This window comes from Crocodylus porosus, unplaced genomic scaffold (assembly GCF_001723895.1).
Source record: "Crocodylus porosus isolate Cpor-Errol unplaced genomic scaffold, CroPor_comp1, whole genome shotgun sequence".
Lineage (NCBI taxonomy): Eukaryota > Metazoa > Chordata > Crocodylia > Crocodylidae > Crocodylus > Crocodylus porosus.
In genome coordinates, this window is record NW_017728931.1 from 52,035,044 (window position 1) to 52,056,469 (window position 21,426).

Here is a 21,426-nt window from a genome sequence, read left to right on the forward strand (position 1 = left end):
GATCAGCTCATGGTCGCTGTCACCCAGCTTTCCATCGATCACTAGGTCACTGATTAGGTCATCCCCAGTAACCAGTACCAGGTTGAGCAGTGCTTTACCTCTTGTTGGCCCATAGACTTCTTGAGTCAGATAGAGGTCATCCACACACGATAGGAAGCTTTCCGACTGCTCGGATTTAGCTGAATGATCCTCCCACGGGATGTCCGGGTAATTGAAGTTACCCATGACAATCATGGCCCTGGAGTGTGCAGCCTCAGCCAGTTCCCCGGCGAACTCCTGGTCAAGCTCTTGATTTTGGGTGGGAGGTCTGTAGTAGACTCCCACTGTTGTGTCCCCTGTCCCGTGTTCCCCATGGAGTTTAACCCAGAGGGTCTCCAGTTGCCTACCCTGGATGCCAACATTGGCTTGCAGGGATGCGTAGCTTTCCTTGACGTAGAGAGCTACACCCCCCCCCCTTTTATCTACTTGATCTTTCCTGTACAAGGTATAGCCATCTATACCCATCTATTTTGAGCTATTGGTTAACAAGCCCCTCAGTGTGGGGGGTAGGGGAAAAGGGAAAAGCCACAGTTTCCCACATTTTTCTCCTTTAAAGGAGAATCCATTTTGCTGATCCATTCTTAAAGTTTGTTTCTGACCCTTTCATATATTCTTGTGACCTAGGGGTTCAGAAATGCTGGTGTAGTCCAACCCCCTGCTCAAAGCAGGACCATCCCCAACTGGATCATCCTAGCCAAGGCTTTGCCTACCTGAGTCTTAAAACCCTCCGAGGATGTAGATCCCACATGGGTGCCTTAAGGTGTTAATGTACCCATGTGGTTTAAAGACCCCTCACATCAGGAAGCCGGTCCCTTGATGCTGCAGGGGCCAACATACCTAGGCAGGGGAGTGGGTGCAGACCACACCTTCAAACCCAGGGCCTGACACCAGCCAGCCCTGGAGAAGTTCCACAGTCAACTTCCTCTATGGCTCATTTGCCATTTTATTGCGTGGGCCAGCGCAGCCCCCAGGCAATAAAGGTCACGTCTCTCGGGGCTCTGGGAACGACTCAGCAGCGCTCCCTCCCGCGTCGCGTGTGCCCATGACGTGATGCTCACGGAGCTCGCATGACACCTCCGCTACCCACGCGAGAGACCCCCACGGGGACGAGACCCAAGCTGCGCGCGCACCCCCGCCCCTACCCACTCTCCGGTGGCGAGTCTGCAGACAGGCTCCATACCTGCCCGTCGCGTGGCGTCTCTCTGTGCCCATGGCAACCGAGCGGAGCGAACCATTCGCCACACTGTTCGGGTTGGGGCAAGAGTGGCCGCTCTCATTAGACGGGGGAGGGGATTAACCAAATGGTAAATCATTAGAACGAGGACGGAGCTGACCAACATGCTAAGCATATCCCACCCCCCCGGATCTCTTAAAAACTGTCCCTTTCTCAGCCGTTCCAGTTGCTACTAAGCTGGAACGTGGGGGGAGGGAATCGCATCTGATAGCGATGCCTATCGTGATACACACGAGCCGCCCCATTCGACAGGAGCCCCGTTGGGCGAAAGCAGATTTGAATGTCTGTTTGAATATAAAATTACTTTGACCTCCCCCGTTTCCAGCACTCCCCCTGCACAGTGGTAGGATCCTAGCCGACTCCCTCGAGATGGTACAGTCTGCTCCCTAGCTGCTGTCTTCCTTGGCGTTTCAAGGAATCGAAGTAACTCCGCCTGCGCAGATCTGCGCTGGCGTGGAGGACGGTTGCAGCGTTGGGCACTGGTGAGGCCTGGCAGGACCCGGGGGAATCCCGAACATATCAGCCTCGTTCTCGATTTAAAGGGCCAGTGCCTATAGCGCCCGAGCCCCGCTCCTACCACGAGCCGCGGGTGGCTCTGCACCCCCCAACTCCCCTGTCAGCTGGAGGGCATATTGCGCCGCCAGGCCCCGCACCCACAGTGCTTCTCAGCTGGGTATTGCTGCTGGGTCGGGCGGTACCATTGCGCGAAGCTGCCTGCTTTGGGGTGTACCACCTGCACGGGGGCTGAGGCTGACAGAGCTGGACTAGAGGAAGCCACTGGGCTCAGGAGGGGGCGCCGCTGCCTGCCTGGGGCGTGTGGGAGCCCAGAGGCAGGGGAGCGCGGGCAGGGCTCTGGTTGAAAGCCCCTGATCTCGACTTCGCGCTGTGGGAAGGGGCAGGTGCTGCCTCAGGGCCCCTCCCGGGACAGCAGGCTGCTGCCTACCACGGTCCACACCTCCCAGCCAGCCTGTCTGAGGTGTCACCCTGCCCTGCCCTCCACCTGGCCACCGCTAATGAGCCCTGGCCTCTGTCTGCCCGCACTCACTCTCAGGAAAATCCAAGCCACCCCTAGTGTAGTCTCCTCCCCACACTCCCAGCCCAGCCCCCACCCCCTGCCTTCTCTGCAGGGAGTGGGGCAGGGGGCTGTGCAGGGATAGGAACTGTGCTAGGGGCAAGTGGTGGCTCAGTGCTCCAAGTGGGGGGCTGTGCTAAGGGCCTGGGGGAGGGGGCAGGGGGACTGTGCTCAGAGTGGGGAGCTCACTGTGACTTCTCTTCCCTCCCTGTCCAGGGAACAGGTGGCCACCATGCCCCTCTTTGGGAATACTTTCAGTCCGAAGAAGACGCCCCCCCGGAAATCAGCCTCACTTTCCAACCTGCACTCGGTGAGTGCTGAGGCTCCAGGCTGTCTTTCCTGTTGCCTCCTGGCTGGTTGGTACCAAGAGGCTGACTCGCCTGAGTCAAGTTAATGTCATCATTGTGGAAGAAGCGTTAGACCCCTCGCCTCTTCTCTTACACCACTAATTCTCATCCAGGGTGCTGGGAGATCTTTTAAGTGTTGCATTGTTCAGTATGAGCACTGTTGGGTGTGCAAACACCTACACCTGGATCACAAGATAAACCCAGAGATTTCAAGTAGGAATCTACAGGGTCAAAGCTCATTCTGATCTGGTGTGGGCTCTCTGAGTTCCCTGCAATGGAAAAAAATGCTCTTATTATTTTTCTGTAGTCAAGAAACAGTTGAAAGCTCAGAGCTGGCATTTTCTGATGGGAGGCTCAAGTCTAAAAAGGTTGAGAACCACCACCTTATGTCTTCCCTATATAGAGAGGTAGTTAGCCATGTAAGCCTGAAGTTAGGTGAAAGGTGGGACAGGGTGGCACCTTTATTGTTTCTCTCCTGTTATGGTTCGGGCATCTATACTTACCGGCAACTGGACACTGAAAGTCAAATGTTATGTCTCAGGTCAAATAAGTGGTATTATGCCTCACCTCATTTGTTTTCCAGAGTCATGGTACTTGAAATTTCTAACATGCTCTTAATCTAGACCCCATTGGGACAGGTGCTTTCATTAACACTGGCAGCAGAGACAGAATGGCTCATGGACAATGAACTCCTTTTCTGTACCTAGAGGTGGCCTTTTCAGGACTGAAGTGTGTCTGTGTGAGAGAGAGCTTATCTACACATCTGCCTCTGCTGCCAGAAAGTCTGGCAGCTGACAGCAGCCACCACATTGCCAGAGCATGTGAAGACCTGTGCACTTCCAGCAGTGTTGAATGGATTGCAGTAATTGTCTTAAGGTCCAAGATCATGTGCACTCACTTGGCTACCTGCTGGATGGTGAGAAAGCTTTACTTAATTCAGCAGGTGTGACTTAACTCTGCCAGCAGAGAGGACAGTTCTGCCACCACAGGGGAGCTTTGGGGGTGAACTTGCACCAAGTTTTGCCTGCAAGAACTGATGTTCTGCTACCAAAATGTTAGTGTAGACTAGGACAAAGGGAGAAACTGGGGCTGCAGCAGTTTAGGTGGTGGTAAAAATTGAGATTTCAGACTTCGGAATTATTAGTCTGGCACCCTCCACAATAAAACCTGTCACTTTAAGAAAACTAAGGCTGCAAGGGGAGTGAGGGAGACGAAAAATGGGAAATCCTTCAAGCCAAAGTTGTCTTTTCTTTCACAGCTGGACCGATCGACTCGTGAGATAGAGCTGGGCTTGGACTATGGCATTCCCACCATGAACCTGGCTGGGCAGAGCCTGAAGTTTGAAAATGGCCAGTGGATAGCAGGTGGGGAGAAGCTCCTGCTGCTATAGTTTTGAAGTGGTCCAGGAGTAACTTCATGACCACAATGTTGGCCCTCTCTCCTAGAATCGGGAGGCAGCAGCGGAGATCACAGAGAAACACAGCGCCTGCGCAAACGGAACCAGCAGCTGGAAGAAGAGAACAATCTCCTGCGACTGAAGGTGGACATCCTATTGGACATGGTGAGGATGGGGAGGGCTTACTGACATTCATCTCCCTGTAGCAATCAGAAATGCTTTTGAAACAAAGTGAAGAGCTCTGGGAGAAAAGGCAGGCACCAGCCTGTGTACCCTGCTCCCTTTGAGAGTAAGCCTTTCTTCTCTACCCTGGTATGAGAGAAACTAAGCACTAGAGTGATCATGAGCATGAACACTGACTCTCCCAGAGAGAAGGTCCTTTCAACAGAAGAGCTGAAAAATTGTGAACACCGTAATGGAAAGGAGCTGCTCCTCACCCCCCGCTGCCCCCTCCCCACCCAAGCACCTGGATGATGTAGGAAGACAGAGCCTACAAACAGGTATTCATTTCTGCTGGTGGAAATTTCTGAAAATGTCCACAGGTAGAAATCTTTATGGGAGAGGAAGTGTACAGACATCCAGATTGTGCCTCCCTGCTTCCCCCCCCTACCCCACATACCTTGCTTGAGTGGAGCAGCAGGGAAGACTACCTGCACCTGCCCCAAACTGCAGTCTGGGAAGCAGACAGAAAACAATCTCCTTCATTGTTGACTTTGTCTCTAGGAGTACAGCAGAGAGAGCACTGAGCCAAAGCATCCAACCCCATCCTCAGGTCAGGCAATGCTGAGTTTGGGGACAAGGCAGGGAACAGTAGTGACTACTTGGGTCTGCATCTGTGTTCCCTTCCTCTCCTGGACTAGTCTAGAAGTGGAGAGGAGAAGTGTAGCAAAGTACCCAAAACCATTCCTCGGACATGGGACTGCCCAGCTTGGAGAAGAAGGGGGAAGTAGTAGCTGCTGCTCCTTTCTCCTGTCTGGTCTGGAGGGGAGGGAAGCCACGGAGCAAAGCTCCCAGCCCAGAACAAAGCACCTAGCTCACTTTTCACATTGGAGTCCCCAGAGTGTGAAAACCTGACAGGGAGCAGCTAGTGGCTGCTGGTCCATGGGAAGGGCTGGAGCAGCTGCCTGCTGCACCTTCTCCAGATTGAGGTGACCCCAGTCTCAGGGAAGGCATAGGAGCCTTTCCATTGGCTCTAATCCTCCTGTTCCCCAGGAGGAGTTAAGCTGGGAAAAAAGCAAGTGTACAGACATTAATTCATCTGGGACAAACTCTCTTAGGACCAATTTCCTTCTGGTTAGAGTTAACTTATTTTTCTCCTGCCATGGGAGACAAAGTGTGAATGTTTGTACACTTTTGGTTTCTGCTGAGAGGAAGGCAGTTCTCCTGGTAGAAATTGAATGTCTGTATACAACCCAGAGTATTTACCCTCCTGTTAATGTATTTCTGCTTTTCTGAGATTTGATTTTTCCGCAACTGGTCTCTGTACCATCAGTGAAACCAAAGCACTGGCCAGTTGTGGTCACCAGAAATCATAGGCTCCTTGAGGCCTTCATGGTAGCTAATGTAACTACACTCCTCTTGTGTTTGATCTTCATAAGAATGGAGGCAAAAGCTCTTTACAAACTGAAATACAGCTAAACCCAGGGTTCACAGCTTCCCTGAATAAGCTTTCTGAGTCACCTGGACAACTTGGTGAACCAACCACCTGTGTTTCAGTTTCTCTGTCGGTAAAATGGGAATGCTATTTCTCCTTATATAGGTAACAGCTTATTTGTTAATGTCTCTGAGGTCTTTGGACAGTGTGTGTTATGGAATTCAAAGTACCCATTGGAAAAGTTCCTTGCTACTTCTAGAGCAGGGGCAGGAAAAGTCCAGCCTGTGGGAGACCCCAGCAGCAGTGAGCCATGACAGCACCAGGGTTTCCATGGCGACCAGCCATAGCAGTGCTGGCAGGGCGCATGGCTGGGCAGGGAGCTGCTCCAAGCAGGGGCATGCAGGCAGAGGATTGTGGCTCTGCCCCAGTACCGGATCACACTGTCACTGCCACAAGATCCCAGCCCCGGAACAGCTCCCTGCCTAGCCACATGCCCTGTCAGCACTGCTGGGACTGGTCTCCATGGAAACCCGGCCCCGCACTGTCACAGCCCCACTGCTGCTGGGGTCTCCATGGAAACTGGCTACAGTGATGCAGGCAAGGGCTGCTGGGAAATGGAGTCTGACTGCCAGCCAGATCTGCCATTTTACCCACTTCTGTTCTAGAGTCTTGCATAGCATGTTGCAGACATGGCTGCTGTTTCACCCCAAAAGTGTTGGCAACATTTCTGCAGTGGGTAGGTGATAGATCTCTACTTGCACTGACTGTAGAGTCCTTTGTTACCCTGCTTGGTGAAAGGCACTCCATACATAAGAGTCAGTTTAAGGGCATCAAATACATGGTCTGTGGGCTGGATGTGGCTTACAGAGCCAAATGAGTTGGACAGCCCTAAGTCAGATGGTACTTTCCTTGCTCTAATGCTAGCTATGCAAAGATGCAACACCTTGGGAAAGCAGGGACCATTCTTACACTTTTTGCTTGGTTGTAGCTCTCTGAGACCACAGCAGAATCCCATCTGATGGAGAAGGAGCTGGAGGAACTGAAGAATCACAGCAGGAGGAGGAAGTGAACACAGTAAGGGAGACGGGCGTTAGGGGATGGGAGAGCAAGGAAATCTGGTTTGAAGTCTCTAGGGCTCGCAGAGCTAGATCCAAGCATGGTTGGTCTGACTTCACTGTCTTAGCGTCACAGAGCAGTGTGTCATTCCACAGGATGGGCAAACAAATTCCAAGGCTTGAAATGTTAGTGGGGCCTCCAAGACTGTCAGAAGTCATCTACTCTGCTTCCCCATAGAGCTTCTGTATAACTGCTGTCTCAGTGCTCTTGATAAGCTGCCTTGGTGCATGTTCTGTTATGAGCAAAAACCAGTTTTGCCCAAACCACTTTACTCAGTACAAAGACCTTTCACTTGTGGCACAGTGCAGGCAGTAGAGGCAATTAGCAATGCTCTGGTTTGCCTGAAAAAACAAAATTTCTTTGGTGTATGTGAGTGAATGGTAAGGAAAATCTCTTCATATACATGCCAAGCATGGTCTACAACTTCTGTTCGAGCCCCCTTACTGTTACCTTCAGTCTCATGACCTCCTTGTTGATTCCACCCCTGACTTCAGTTCTGAAAATCAGGAAGTAGGGGAGCATTTTTAAAGCTATCTTTTCATTTCAGATATTTATTATTTTTCTAAAGACATTAGCTCTGCCTTCTGCTGTTGGTAGGCAGGCTCCTGGCCTTGTTTGTTCTCATGAGTGTTTTGTATGTTTTTATAAAGTCAAACTAAACCAAATCATGCTGCTGTTTCTGTTCCATTCTTGTGGAGGCAGGAATCTTACTGCAGAAGTACATTAAATATTATGGTGGCACATGAAAGTCTCTGCTTAGGTTAGGTTCCCCTTGTGCTGGATCCTGAGCAAATGTGCAGTGAGAAATCAGAATCATCTCTGAAGCACTGAGGATTTGAGTATGCGGGATGGACCAAATGTGGGAGAGGGAAGTGGTCACAGAGACTTGAAGTGATTCAGTGCAGTGATACAGGCTGAGGGGCAGAGTTGGGGGAACACAGAGTATCAACCAGAAGTGGGGACGGGAAGGACTTCCAGAGTTCATCTAGTCCAACTGCTCGCCAGAGGCAGGATCATTCCTAGCTAAACCAAACATAAACTCTGTCCTGAGTCTCATTACAGTGTGCTACCCCCCACAACAGCATTTACCTCCGTATCACTGAGAAGTGCTCTGCGCTTCCTGGACTAGGCTGCAGCTCTGGCCACCGGCTGCAGCACAGGAGATAAGCAGGTGGGGAAAGAGCTAGTTTTTTTCTCCTGCATTGGTGCTACACATGCACACACACACACCCCTACCCCAAACGTGGAGTTAACTCCAGGAACTGGAGGGCACAACACACACACTGCTTGCCCATGCCCCCACTGGCTGCCAGCCTTGCCTACTTATAGTTTCATAGTTTCTAGGGTCGGAAGGGACCTGAGTAGATCATCTAGTCCGACCCCCTGCCATGGCAGGAAATAATACTGGGGTCAAACAACCCCAGCAAGATGTTCATCCAACCTCCTCTTAAAAACCTCCCAGAGTAGGTGATAGCACCACTTCTCTTGGAAGTTGGTTCCAGATCCTAGCCGCCCTGACCGTGAAGTAGCGCTTCCTGATATCTAGCCTACTTCTGCTATGCTAGCTAGATTGTCCTCTTGTTTGTGTATCTGTAGGGGAAGCTTTTACCCATATGCACCCACGGATGTCGTCTTCTAGTTACTGGTGTCAGCCTCCTGTTTGGGGTTTGGTGAGGGGGTGGTATATTGTGCTCTCCAGTGTCCTGTTTCGTGTGTGCTGTCTCAGCACAGTTCCTCTAGTGAGATGGTTTGGACAGCTCTGACACCTAATATAACTGAGTGGTGTCCAGGAATGATTCAGTGGTTCTGTTTGAAGCAGTTTCCTGCAAAAATGCTACAACTTCATGCCAAAGGGAAAAAGATTTTTTGCCTTGGCATACTTTATTATAGAACAATTCAGCTGAACACACAGAAGTGATGAGGCTATGTAAATGTGTGTATGCACGTGAATATATGCGTGTATATGTACATGTGCGTGTAAATGTGTATGCGTGTGTAGATATACACAGGATGGGGCAGCAGAGCCCGGAGTAGAGGTCACAAGCCCGGGGTCGTCGGGCAGCAGCCTCCTCCAGGCCGCCGGGGGCGCTCACGCGGGGAGCCCACCCCCTCCTTCCGGTGCCGCTCTCCCGCTCGCCGCACCTCGCCTGCCCTTCCGCTTCCGGCGCTGGCCTTTCCCTGCTCTGTCCTCGGCCCCCGGTCTTTCCGTCATGGCGGCCGCTGTATCCCTGAGCCCCGAGGACCTGCTACCCAAGGGCAGCGCGGGCAAGGCTGGAGAGCTGGAAGAGGAGTTGGACGACGACGACGACGACGAGGTGCGGGGGCCGGGGCCGCCACGTGCTGCGGGGGGAGGGGAGGCGGAGGGCGAAGGGGCTGCTCGGGCGGGACTGAGCTGCTACCGCCACCCGCAGCTGGACGAGACGCTGAGCGAGCGCCTGTGGGGCCTGACCGAGATGTTCCCGGACCGCGTGCGCGCCGCGGCCGGCGCCACCTTCCAGCTCTCCCTCTCTGTGGCCGAGAAGATGTACAGGTGAGGGGCCGGCCGGTGGCAGGGCGGGGCTCTCCTGTCCCCTCGTCCCCCAGTCCTGAACTCCCTCCTTCTCACTGCCGGGGCAGGAGAGAAGCGAACCAGTGATTGTTACTGTTGTGTGTGTCTGTGCATGCCCGTGTCCTGCAGATTCTCTCGGGCGGCGCTATGGATTGGCACCACATCCTTCATGATCCTGGTACTCCCCGTTGTATTTGAGACTGAGAAACTGCAAATGGAACAGCAGCAGCAGCTGCAGCAACGACAGGTGAGGCACACAGAGGAGCCTCCCACCCTGGGGCATGTTCCTGTTCTCTTTATAGAGCAATCCTAAAGGAACTGGATGGGAAGGGGCCTGCAGAGGTCATATCTAGTTCAGCCCCCTGACCAAGGCAGGATCATCCCCACCCAGAATCTATATGCTAAGACTGTCAGGTCAAGTTGCAGGTAAGACATTTAGGGTAGATATTAGGAAAAACTTTCTCAGGGGAGCAGAGCACTGTAACAACAAGCTTTTTAAGACCTAGATAGATGAAATCTTGGCTGGGATGAGAGACCTGGGGCTGGTTGTGCTTTGAGCAAGGGCTTGAACTAGATGTCCTCCTGAGGTCCCTTCCAGCTCTCATTTTCTATGGTTCTTTGACACAGCACAGACATGACAACCTCACCTGCCACACATGAAGCAGAAGAACCACAGCAGCCAATGGTCTGCATCTATAAAATGTCAATATAGGCTCAAAAGATTCTGGGGGAGGTCTACACCCCCCCCCCCCGACTACAGAGGAGGGCAAAAACACCCACAGTTCCTACCAGTGTGACCATGGGAGAAAATAACTTGGCAGGTAGCAGATGCCAATGGGACTTGGGAAGAAGCATGAATCTCGTGCATTCATTCAGTGCCTGGGATTCTCTGTACCCCATTGCCATTATACTAAGAATGCCAGACATGTTATGAAGAAGTAAACTGGCCTGGTTTTGTATTTGATTATGGTCTGTAGGCCAGGAGATAAATTCAGGATGACTTGATTTTTCAATCAGTACCTGAAATCCTAGTGACATCAATAGGAAAATTGTCATAGATTAAAAGGAAAGCACAACCACTTTGTAGTAACTAAACTTAGTTTTTCCTGCATTTTCTTCTCTGGTGCATCTCCCACCTTGTTTCCTTTGCTAGTGCAGTCAATTAATGCTGACACTGGCATGCTGTTAGTGGGTTTTGTACCAGCTGCTTCAGTAGGATTACTAGGGGCAAGGAGTTAATCACTGTAATACCCTATTATAGGCTGGCTGCAGACTCAGGCAGATATGACATTGGTTTACACTTGGCTTAGTTGGAAGATTCCCTCTGTAGCTGTAAGAACCAGAAATCTCAACCTTTTTATTACAAAAAAAAGTTTGTTCTGCACTATTAGCATGATATATTTGATATAGGCACCAGGACATATTCTTAATCAAGGATCTCAAAAGTATTGGGGCATCTTTCTGCTTGACACATTTGAATAAATAATAGAGTTGGCTACTGCAACAAAGAAAATGGTATTGAAAAATGATGTGCAAGTGTGTGCACACTGCACTCCCACCTCTGTAGAATGGGACAATGCTAGAGCAGCGGTCAGCAAACTTGGCCAACCTGTGGGACAAAATCATGCAGCTCAGTCCAAGGCAGACTGGTGCTTCTACTATGACCATGGCTGCTACTGCTCCTCTCTAGTGCTGAATCACTGCAGATGCACACACAACCCAGCCACTACTAAAGACAGCAGAATCTCCCTGCTGAAATGCCACCAGTATCTGGGCTTTGCAGGCTGGATCTAGCTGGCAGGACGTAGGTTGCTGGCCCCTAGACTAAAGCACTCAGTGGAGTAAGCCTCATTCTTAATCATCTGTCTGTGAGAATAGAATGGTGTGCCTCTGGAGTTTTTTAGCCTTATTAATATGAATAGCTTCTTAACTTACTGTTGTTTCTTGCAGATACTCCTAGGGCCTAACACAGGACTGTCCGGAGGAATGCCAGGGGCTCTGCCTCCACTTTCTGGAAAGATTTAACTTTCAGGAGCTGCCTTGGATCCGTATCATATTGGAAAACCTTGAAATTACATTTGAACTGTTGAGTTGTCCAGCCAGGGCACTTTTTTGGGAGGAGGGGGACGCTGACCTCCCCACACTGGGGTAAAGACCCCTCTCTGGACCTTCTTTGATGCATCTGTCCATACCTTCCCCTGCAGAAATCATGAATCTTTCCTCTAATCTGTATGGCATGACCTTTTACAAAGACTTTAATAGAGGAGCTCCTCTTCTGGACTCCTTGCTTCTAGGGAAACCACCCTGGGGCACAAATCAGGCTCTGGCCACTTTTATCCAGTGTCTTCTGCAATCAAAAGAAAATCCTGTATTTTTCTCCTGGCTAAAGCAAGGTTAGGAGAGATCTATGAGAAAAAGAAGCAAGAGTGAATTTCTCAGTGGCGGAGTGGATGAGGAAGGGTGGCATAAACATCTGTGCCCTATGGGGAAAGTTATGTAAGTCTTGCTTGCAAACATTTTCACTGTGGTTTTTTAGTTTGGGGAAGAAGTAGGGTAGCAGACTCAGTTGAGGATTGCATCTGTGCTGATTCTATTTTGCATCATAAAGCTACACTTCAGAAGTCAGCCGCATAATTTTTTTTGTATTGAATATTAAATAAAATTCAGCCTAAACACTGTGGTTTTTGTAATCCCCCTTACAGGAAGCAAATTCTTTTTGTGTCCTCTAGTTGCTGGAGTTAACCTCCTGTTTGATGTATGCGGTCTTGGTACAGTTCCTATATGAAGATAAGTTTTGACAGGTGAGGTACCAGAGATGACTGAATGGTGTCCAGGGATAACAGAGCAGTTCTGTTCCAAGTAATTGTCTTCAAAAACACAACTTCATACCAAAGAGAAAAAATTTATTTTTCCTTTACATACTTTGATACAGAACAATTCAGCTGAACACACAGAAGTGATGAGACATGTACATGGAGAATTTTCCATTTTCAGTATTTGGTTAAACAAAATACATCTTTGTAAACAAACTCAAGACAAGGCTCTAACAAAACCAAACAAGCAAGAAAACGAAAGTGGGCTTCCCCACTACCAAGCAGTGGGATTGGGCTGTTTCCCCTCCCTCTCTGTCACCAAGGCCCTGTTCCTCAGGGATGTGATCATACAGTTTCCCTTTTCCTGAGCAGCTGGATCACATGATTTCCCTAAGGGTAAAACAGTGGTCTTTAGACATAAAAAGAGGGAGGTAGCCCCAAAGTGTTTTTAAAAACGTCTTTGCATATTGTGCACTGATCCATTGGCTTGCGGCTTCCATGCAATAAAGGGTCTCTTCAAAGTGCGATTTTAGTCAGCATAGAAAATTCCTTTGCTGTGGAGAATTTTTCCCTCTTCCTCTTGGAAAATGGCTTCAAGTCATAAGCAGAATTCCTGCAGGCCTGGTGCTCTGCTTATGAAGTGTTTCAAAATTCTGCCAGCTGGTTTTGGTCATTGGAATGTGTCAAGGAGTTGCACTTATATAGAAATGCTGAATGTAAGAAGAAGCCACTGCCCATGTGTCTTCAGAAGACTGCAGCATGGTGCCTGTGGGATGTCCAAAGGTTGTTAAAACACCACTCTTGTCCTGTTGTCTCATGGCTACTGCTTTAATTTACAAAGGGCTGGCTTTGGTGGTTTGAGTTCAGCTTCACACTGGCTTATCCAGGGTGTATCTTGTTCACATTTACAGCACCCTGTTCAAGGGCATGTACAGGGAAAACAAACACTTAAAGTAAGAGGAGATGGTTGTGGCTCACAGCCCTTTTTTCAAAGACTCCAGCCGCCTCTCAACCTGGAGTGGCAGACACCTTGGTTCCAGCACTATTGTATATTTCTTGCCTGAGTGGATAGCATATGGATCAGGAAATGTGATAAACAGCATCCCAGCCACAAAGAGCTAATTAGCTTGAAATCCAGCCTCAACTCACTGTTTCCTTATTCTGCTGTAGAAGGAATGATGATTGAACTATACCCAGCACCTAGCTGAGGTGACAGGGAAAAAAATGAGAAGATTCCCATTGGAATCTCCATGTCTTAGTTCCTCCTCCCTTCATGAGGGAGTGATGAGCAAGGTGGTTCATCAAGAAGGGAATGTCAGTCAACACTGAAGGAAGAATTTGGTTCAATTATCATCAAAGGACATTCACATGGACCCTGTACACATCTCCCCCAGTGGCTCCTTGTGACTACAAAAAGCAGAGATCTTAACTTGCAAAGCCCCTTTTCAATGTCTTTAGATCTACTTAGTTTATTCATAGGCAGGTTTACGTCACACCTTTTTTTGCCTTAGCAAGCCAGTCTGAGAGGGATATAAAAGGGAATGACTCCCTTTTAAACACCGTCAGTTTTATTCCCCTCTTCCTCACCCTTGTAAGAAGCTTCTGCACTACCAAGTGAACATGCAGGAACAGCTGAAATAGCATTACATGTTGCAGCAAAGAAAACCCCGTACACTTCTTAGAAAACTCTTGACTTTTCTCTGTAGATGCTTGAATTTTCCAAACCAGCCTAGTCTTGCTAGTGCTTCCCTCCCTGACTCGGCCAGCTTCACACCATCAAACAAATCACCAGGCCATGTGAAACATCCTAAGTGACATTAGAGAAAAATCCCCTACCTAACCAACACGTTTCCATAAAGATAGCCCCCACTTTCTGTAGCTGAGTTGGCACAAGTACTGCTAAGCAGCAAGGGATTCTCCAGAGCACTGTATCACTGCTAGTGTTGGAGAGTTTCCTGAGAGACCCTTATGTGTAATTCCAAACATCTACAAAACTGTTATGGAGGGAGATATTGTTGTAGAGTGGAGGCAGAGTGCTTGGCCTCTTCTCCCCCGAAGCCACCTTCCAGCCAGAGCAGCTTTGGTAAGTTCTGAAGGGAGTAGTGTCCAAGCACATGCAGTCTTTAAGGTGGGCTGGGGGGTAAAATAGAACAGTGGGGGGTCCACAACACCTCAGCCCCAAAGCCTGTTTTATGAAGCATTATACATACCAATTAGCTGGAAAGCACAGAACTTGCTTTCCTCACTTCTCTATTAAGAAGTAACTAGCTTCCAACCCCCTCCACTCTGCCCCCACCCCTTATGTCACTGCCCTATTGCACCAAAAGAGAAAGAGAAAAGCCCAACAAAAGGAAGTTCCAGAGGAGAACTGGGGCACCTATTATCCAGATTACAGGACCTCAGGGCAGTGAGGGAAGGGACTGGAGCTGTAATGGGAGAGGGCAGATCAAAGTCACATGTCAGCTCTCCAGCTCTGATGTGCTTCCACCTCCTCTGGTACCACCAGGAGAAGTTCACAGTTCTTTCCTCTCAGCTGGTGTTTCAAAAATTTCCTGTGGGAAGGAAAGGAAAAATGTAAGGGCAAAAGTGGAGAGAAACTTTCAAAATAGTCTGTCTACGTAGCAATGGCTCTGCAGGGATAAGATACTCAGGAAGAAAATAGGGAGAGACTAATTTCACCATTATATTTTTGACAGTAACTGCAGATTAGAAGTTCCCAAATTAAATTCAATCACTAGCACCTATTTCAAAACGGTACAGGTACAATCTTAAACTCACTAGTATAGTTACACAAATGACCCTTACCTGCCATCCAAAGTCACTGTGGTTTTTTGACTTGGCAAGAGACAGTGCAACTGAAACAGATTTGGTTTCTTTATGTTTTAGAGAGCAATGGTCTAGGGTGTCTTGAGAAAAACAGAATGCCAGGGATGGATGGGCTCATGCCAGAGCGGTGCAGAATTTGCTGGCAGCTTATGAACTGCGAGCTGATACAGTTTTTCAGCCACTCTTTCTGGAAGATTTCTCTTAGCAGAAAATTAGGGAGTGACCCTCAAATAATATGAAAATAAAAATCTTCCATTTCTCTAGTACCTTCCAACCTATTCCCAGAAAAGTTACATGCAGGAACCAAAACACATTGATGAAAAGTGTTGTCCTGAGATAAAAACCAGCACCCATTCCGCAAAAGCAAGGGTCATAAGAATGAAGGATTGCTTTTCCACTGAAAGTTACACACAGGGAGCTTTAAGCTAAAAAGATGTCATTCAATTCACTAATATTTCAGCAGCATTATGAGCTCCATATACATTGCCCACAACTGTAACCTGTTTGTCTGGGACATCAAGATAATCACCAATGTTTTGAATGGCAGAAGGTGCAGAAGACTGTGAATGCTATGAATGACAAGAACAGCAGTTTTACTAGCCCGTGAAAGATACAGAAGACAAAATGGAACTCTAAGATGCAACTTGGGAAAGACTTCCCACCACTGTAGAAACTGTCTGCTAAAAAGAAAGACCTTTGCTGCACACGCACAATAGGAGTTTTGCTTGTGTCAAAGGAACCCTGTCATACCCTTTCCATTTGATGCTGTATGATGGTTTTGACTGCAGGTCCCACCAGGTATGAGACTACATGCTTCTACCTTCATTCCTATGGTAATCAGTTATGAAGCTCAAGCTCTCACATTCCCAAGCTATTTTCCTAGCCTCACAGAAATGGATTTCATGAGGTAAGGTCCAGGAAGGGAAGAACGAATTTTACTTCCCTTCTCCAGTCACTGCTATCAGATTTCACACTTATCCATAGGGATGGCAAAACATGAACTAAGTTACATAGGACACCTAATGCTTCATGACAGATGTTCCACCTGTAGTAGGGGCTGGGGGTGAGAATTAGGATAGAGATGTACCCACCTGAGCTCACTTTCACCTCCAATCCACTCAGGCACCTTGAGTTTGGAGTCGAGGTTGTAGTAGGTGCCTCCCACCTCCCGGACACAGATCCAATGCTGTCGTTTTAGGGGGAGTTTCAAGGGACCCCAGCAGAGGCTGGAGGGCAGATTCATGATAAAGCCCATCACATTAGAGAGAGCAATGACATTAACGTCCCTGAACAAGAAGAGAGAGCAAAGATGGTGATCACATTCTGCTTAGTCACTTCACCTGCTTCCTTTTTTTTTTTTTAAATCCCAACAGGAAGCAGTCATCTCCTGTACCACAGAAATGAAATGCTTCCCCAGATACTTCATCCCAGTTCTTGTACCTGCGCTTGTCCCACCAAACTGCTTCATAGCCTTTGGTCTGAAGCGCTGCCATGATGACGTTCACATCATAGTTCCCATTTCCCAGCATGCTCTTCTTGTGTGGTGTCACCATAGTGTTGGGAGACAATCTGCAAACACAAAGCAAAAGACTGTTGTTGCTGGTGTTCATTATGCCAGTATTCCAGCCACATGCAGTAAAAGTATCTGTAGCCCTGTGGGAGTGGCTACAGTTGCTGTATCCATACTCAGGCAGTTTGATTTTTAAGCTCAGTTCAATGCTGAAAGGTGCCTATCTAAGAGGACCCCTCAATACTCTCCCATTCATTCTTTATCAGTTTGAAATTCCAATCAGTTGGCCAAGCAAGACATCTTTGATTGGAACTATTCTTTTACCCCTCAGGCAGCAAAAATGACAGGGTATTGGTTCAGCCCTGACTCAAATATTATTAATGCAGTATTTAGCCATGTGAGATAGGAAACTTCCCAGAGGTGCTAAGGTATTACACTGGATCTGACCCCACTAAACTCATGAGAACAGAGGAAATCACAGTATCCAGCGTGATGTAGATGCAGGTCAGGTTTTGCTTAGCAAAGAGTGGTTTTACATTTAATTCTCACCATTGTTTCAGTAAGTTCCAAAATGCTTCAAGAAAAGTATGTAACAGTCAAACATGTTATTATAATAGCTAAGTCTGCAGTCTGGTAGATCACTGTCATTAAAACATCCGCTCAGAAGCATGCCTTGATGCTATATACTGGTGCAATCACTGCACTATGCTGTGTCCAAAGACACAGATCTCTGCACCAGAGCTTACAATCTCAGATGACAAAGCAAATAAGTGAAGGAAAAGGATATGTCAAAGAAGCAGAGCAGTTATAGTGATAGTTGAGAAATATTCAGCCTTTTTTGCAATGGAGGGAAAGCAGGAAGGGATGACTTAGCAGGAAAGAAGGAACAGAGACATTCAAGGAAGAAGATAAAGCCGTGAGGGATAAGTTGAACTGCAGCATGACCATGAGATAAAGAGTTGGGAGGAAATTAGAGCAAAATAGCAAAACCAGTAGAGGCCAAACTGAAGAAAAAAAGTCAAGTTTGATGACACACTTCTAGCAACCAAAGGTCACTGCTACTATTGTCGCTCTACCTACCTCCCAGATTACTCAGTGAGTGCCTGCACCTCTCCCACAGCGTTGAGAAACAGAGATACCCTAAGTCCATCACACTACTTTGAAAGCTGCTGAACAGCTGCATAAGGTAAGTTGTGCTTGCAAAAGAAGCCTAGTGAAAATGTATGGACCTAATGCAGGGGTGGCCAACTTAAGCCATGGATAGCGTGTGTATGTGGTGTTCAGCTTGCCCCCTCCCCAGCGAGCTATTATGAATAGTCTTTAAAACAGAACTCCTTTGAACTTGTGCGCAGTGGCAGATAGAGAAGAAAGGAAGCAGAGGAACAGATCAGCTAGGAAGCACAGGGCTGATTAAAAAAATAAATAAATAAAGAACAGCATATTGAGCAAGTGAAGCAGACTGAAGTGGCACTTAGGGAGGTCACAGGGCTACTTTGCAGCATCCCTGCCAAAAAGGTTGGCCTCCACTGACCTAGTGCATCCCAGCTCTGACAAAGTGAAAGACTTGACAAAAGGAGAGGAGAGGAGAGGCAGCTCTTCAAGTAACTGGGTCCCATCAACTGTTGAACACAACTTCAAGGGGGAAGTTGTGCCCAACATTTTGCACGTGGTAAAATTTCCGGGTGGTCAAGGCAGGTGCAGCAGAGTGCACTGGAACAATCTAGCCTGATAGTTATCTTTCTGTAGAAAGGGAAATAGACATCTGAAACAGGGCAATAATGGGAGAGGCTGTTAGTATCCACTGGTGTGCTTCTGAGCAAGAGTCAAACTGCACTTGAGCCTGGCCAGCATCCCACTGTCCCAAAAGAGGTGGTACCATTCAGAGGAAGAAACAGGCCCCACACTAGTTACAAAAAAGGTCCACATAATAGACAGCTGCCCACAACTTCCTTAGATGTGCTGGAAGGTTACTTACCACTAACTAATTCTTCAGGGATACTGCCTCTGCATACTGACACGTATGGGGCACTCACACTGGCACTGCTCAACTACAAAAGTCTTTTAGGTAAACAATACCCACTGTGGCTGCACAAGCCATTTAGAGACAAGTTCCATAAAGAGCTGTAAGGCTGTAACCATGCTGGCTCTTCCCAATAACTTTAGAGTCCTAGAGCAACAGAAATCAGAGGAAAAAAGGGAGGGCAAGCATGAATGTACATAAACAAAGATCTGTACATTTCCTTTTTAAGAATTTCCTCTATATATTCCTACCTGTGTTAGCCTCAATGAATAGTAACCCTAGGAAAATGAACTGAGGAAGTCTAATCACCCAAGGAATGCAGAGCGGTCCTTCCCAATTGAGTACAAGGCCTACCTACTAAGCTGGGAAAGTAGGGTTTTGTAAACATATGCAAAGAATTCCCAATAACACTTCTACAGCAGATGCATTCTGGTATTATGTCACTGATATGCAAAAGCTTTTAATGAAGGAAGTCCTGAAGACCCTGAAGTCCTGACTAATCAGGTTGCCACACAGAGGCCAGACCACTGTGATGCTGTGGAGAAGATGTAGCCAAAAGCATTCCCAGAATATGCAATCTAACTTCTTGTAGAAAGATACAAAGTCTGGGGAAGAATCCCAGGACACAGAGATCTAATACAGGCAGAAGCTTATACTCACTAACCATCAGCAAAACCTAATCCATTTGTGATAAAAATATTTTGACATGCATTTTCTGTACTTGTTTGGTCCAAATCAATCACTATGAAAGCTTCAGAGCAAAGTGATTCTGAATCAGGATGCATGACAAATTCATCCATCTTGATGAAGAGATCAGAAAAATGTCAATGGATCTCTTGTAGAAGTCTCATACTAATCTACCAATAGGCTCTCGCCCAAACCAAGCCAAGCAGGTTGACTGCGCCATCATTACTTATGACTGGTAATCAGAAAGGACTGTTTTGCTTCAGTTTAACAGAAATCCTTCTATGACTGAGTTTTTGTCCGCTATTACTCTGTTGTTCATTAGCACTTAGGAGCTATAGAAATCTTGATCAATGACAGGAAAGATATTATAGCTGGCCTGGGAACACAAAGTTCCAGAACATTTACATGCAGTCTGGCTTCCCACTTTTGTCAAAGACATAGCCATGTCAAATTCTGGTAACAGCCTAAGTGAGAAGCATCTGTGATGACTACAATGGCTAGTATCTGTTGCCTTGGCTCCATCAGTGAAGGGTCTTAAGAAATATTCACAGAAGTAAATCCATGAAAATGTGGAAACAACACAAAACTATTTTGGTTTCACAGCACAACAAAAGCTAACTGGAGTATTCATTTTCATTTCATTCAGTAAAAAACCCTTTACAAAAAACCAGCTGAAGCTGCTGCAGAATTTCCATCAGTGTTACAGGACACACAGATCTAGCTATAACTGAGGTCCAGCTTGCCAGAGTACACAAAGCCTTTTTGTGTGAAAAATCACAGAGGCAGTACTTGAAGATTTTCATTCATAAATCTGGGTGAACACAGAAGGTGAAACCTTTGATCAGACAACAGCCTGGGAAAGACACAAACTCTAAACTGCAGCTATTGAAGTTTTTGGACCACATTACATCAAAAAAATATCTATTTCCTCTCCTCTCCCAGGCCAATCACATGACCCAAGTTATTTAGACTAACTTGATAGGAATAATACCTTCTATGGGAGAAAGATAAGAGGCAAAATTTGGGAGACAAGTAGACATACTGAAAGGCAGGTAGGAGGCAAGAGACATAGTGCTGACCTATCACACAGGGATGTCCATAATCAAGCCCTCACATCCCAAATTGGCAGCCAGAACAGCTGGATGGAGTGGAAAGGGGAAAGAGAAGGTAAAGACTTTTGCATCACTGATACAGGAGTCTTAGTGACTCAAGAGAAAAGCAACCATGTCCTCAGCACTGTTGGATTCCAGACAAAATCCTTCTCTTCCCTGCTACCTCACCAAGAATGGGAGGGTAAAAAAGAGCAAAGGTGAAGCAATGCTACCAGTGCACAGTGCTCCCTACCTCTGGAAAATCTCCTGCAGTGTTTCCCGGGTGAAGGCATTGCTGTCCTGGAAGACATTATTGAGGGCATGGAGGGCACACAGCTCTCTGCGCTGCTTCTCATGGTATATACGCAGTGGGGCCAGCGGGGGTGGCTCTGGTGATTCTGATTTGGTTTTGTCACCTTTCCATGGCACGCAACTCATTTTCTCATAGGGCAGTTGAGGAGGAAGGTAGTAAGGAATAAAGAGGTTTGAAGTTTCTACCCCTGCAACCAAAACAGCAGCCCACTGTTCTCTTGTGCACACTAATCCAGTTTCCAGCTGGCAACACCCCCTGCAACTCTCGGCTTCAGTTTATTCAGCAATCGTCTCCGACGGCCGGGTGCAAAAATCACGTGGAGATCTGGAATGTTTTCCCCCGTTCTTCCCCTGCTCCCCATAAAATGCCCTCTGGGGGTGTTTCCCTCCCCACCCCCCTCAAAAAAAGTATCGAAAGCTTTGAATCTCCTTAGTGTCAGAGCAGCTGGAGTTTGCCACACCGCTCCTTTTCTTCCATCTTCGCCAGTGCAGGGTGTCCCTGAGAAAGGATCGGGGGCAGGCCGGGAAGCAGGGCCCTGGCTCACACAGCACGGCCAAAGCTGGATGCGCTGTCTCGGATGCCACCAGCAGAAGAGAAGGGAAGCCTCAGGGCTGTATCACATTGTCAGCGTCCTGATGAGAGGGGCAATCGATGCCAGAGAGGCAGAAGGCAGCTAGGCGCTGCAGAGGAAGCTGTGCCCTTGCACTGCCCTGCACAGAGATGGGGGAGAAGCCCTGTTAGTTCCAAGGTAAGACCCTACCCAAGGCTGAGGGATGGGGTGGGGAGGGCACTAGACCCCAACCACCCCAGGCTCCCCCCA

At 48.0% G+C, this 21,426-nt stretch overlaps 4 protein-coding genes across 8 annotated transcripts in view; 2 read left to right on the forward strand and 2 right to left on the reverse strand.

Annotated features, from left to right (window-relative positions):
- Positions 1-1,669, reverse strand: part of FAM227A (family with sequence similarity 227 member A) — a 34,538-nt gene extending 32,869 nt beyond the window's left edge. For 2 of the 3 annotated variants that reach the window (XM_019544927.1, XM_019544925.1), the window contains exon 1: positions 1,588-1,669. The gene's annotated coding sequence lies outside the window, so the exon portion shown is untranslated. Of the gene's footprint in view, positions 1-1,219; positions 1,326-1,587 lie in introns of those variants that run through there. The other variant, XM_019544926.1, reaches the window with a different exon arrangement.
- A 2-nt stretch (positions 1,670-1,671) lies between these two features.
- Positions 1,672-7,466, forward strand: CBY1 (chibby family member 1, beta catenin antagonist). The gene is made up of 5 exons (XM_019544929.1): positions 1,672-1,755; positions 2,562-2,655; positions 3,951-4,056; positions 4,138-4,253; positions 6,671-7,466. The coding sequence occupies exons 2-5, from the start codon at positions 2,578-2,580 to the stop codon at positions 6,749-6,751; spliced, it is 381 nt and encodes a 126-aa protein (XP_019400474.1). The 5' UTR covers positions 1,672-1,755; positions 2,562-2,577; the 3' UTR covers positions 6,752-7,466.
- Positions 7,467-8,958: 1,492 nt separating this feature from the next.
- TOMM22 (translocase of outer mitochondrial membrane 22) lies at positions 8,959-12,024 on the forward strand. The gene is made up of 4 exons (XM_019544933.1): positions 8,959-9,113; positions 9,210-9,328; positions 9,476-9,593; positions 11,297-12,024. Exons 1-4 carry the CDS (start codon positions 9,009-9,011, stop codon positions 11,369-11,371), a joined length of 417 nt encoding a protein of 138 aa, XP_019400478.1. The 5' UTR covers positions 8,959-9,008; the 3' UTR covers positions 11,372-12,024.
- The window catches only part of JOSD1 (Josephin domain containing 1), a 36,413-nt gene continuing 26,456 nt past the window's right edge, over positions 11,470-21,426 (reverse strand). For all 3 annotated transcript variants that reach the window (XM_019544932.1, XM_019544930.1, XM_019544931.1), the window contains exons 2-5: positions 20,547-21,316; positions 16,426-16,554; positions 16,077-16,271; positions 11,470-14,711 (exon numbers count right to left, since the gene is read on the reverse strand). In XM_019544932.1, the coding sequence (XP_019400477.1) occupies positions 14,612-14,711; positions 16,077-16,271; positions 16,426-16,554; positions 20,547-20,731 (609 nt within the window). In that variant the 5' untranslated portion in view covers positions 20,732-21,316 and the 3' untranslated portion in view covers positions 11,470-14,611. The remainder of the gene's footprint in view (positions 14,712-16,076; positions 16,272-16,425; positions 16,555-20,546; positions 21,317-21,426) is intronic.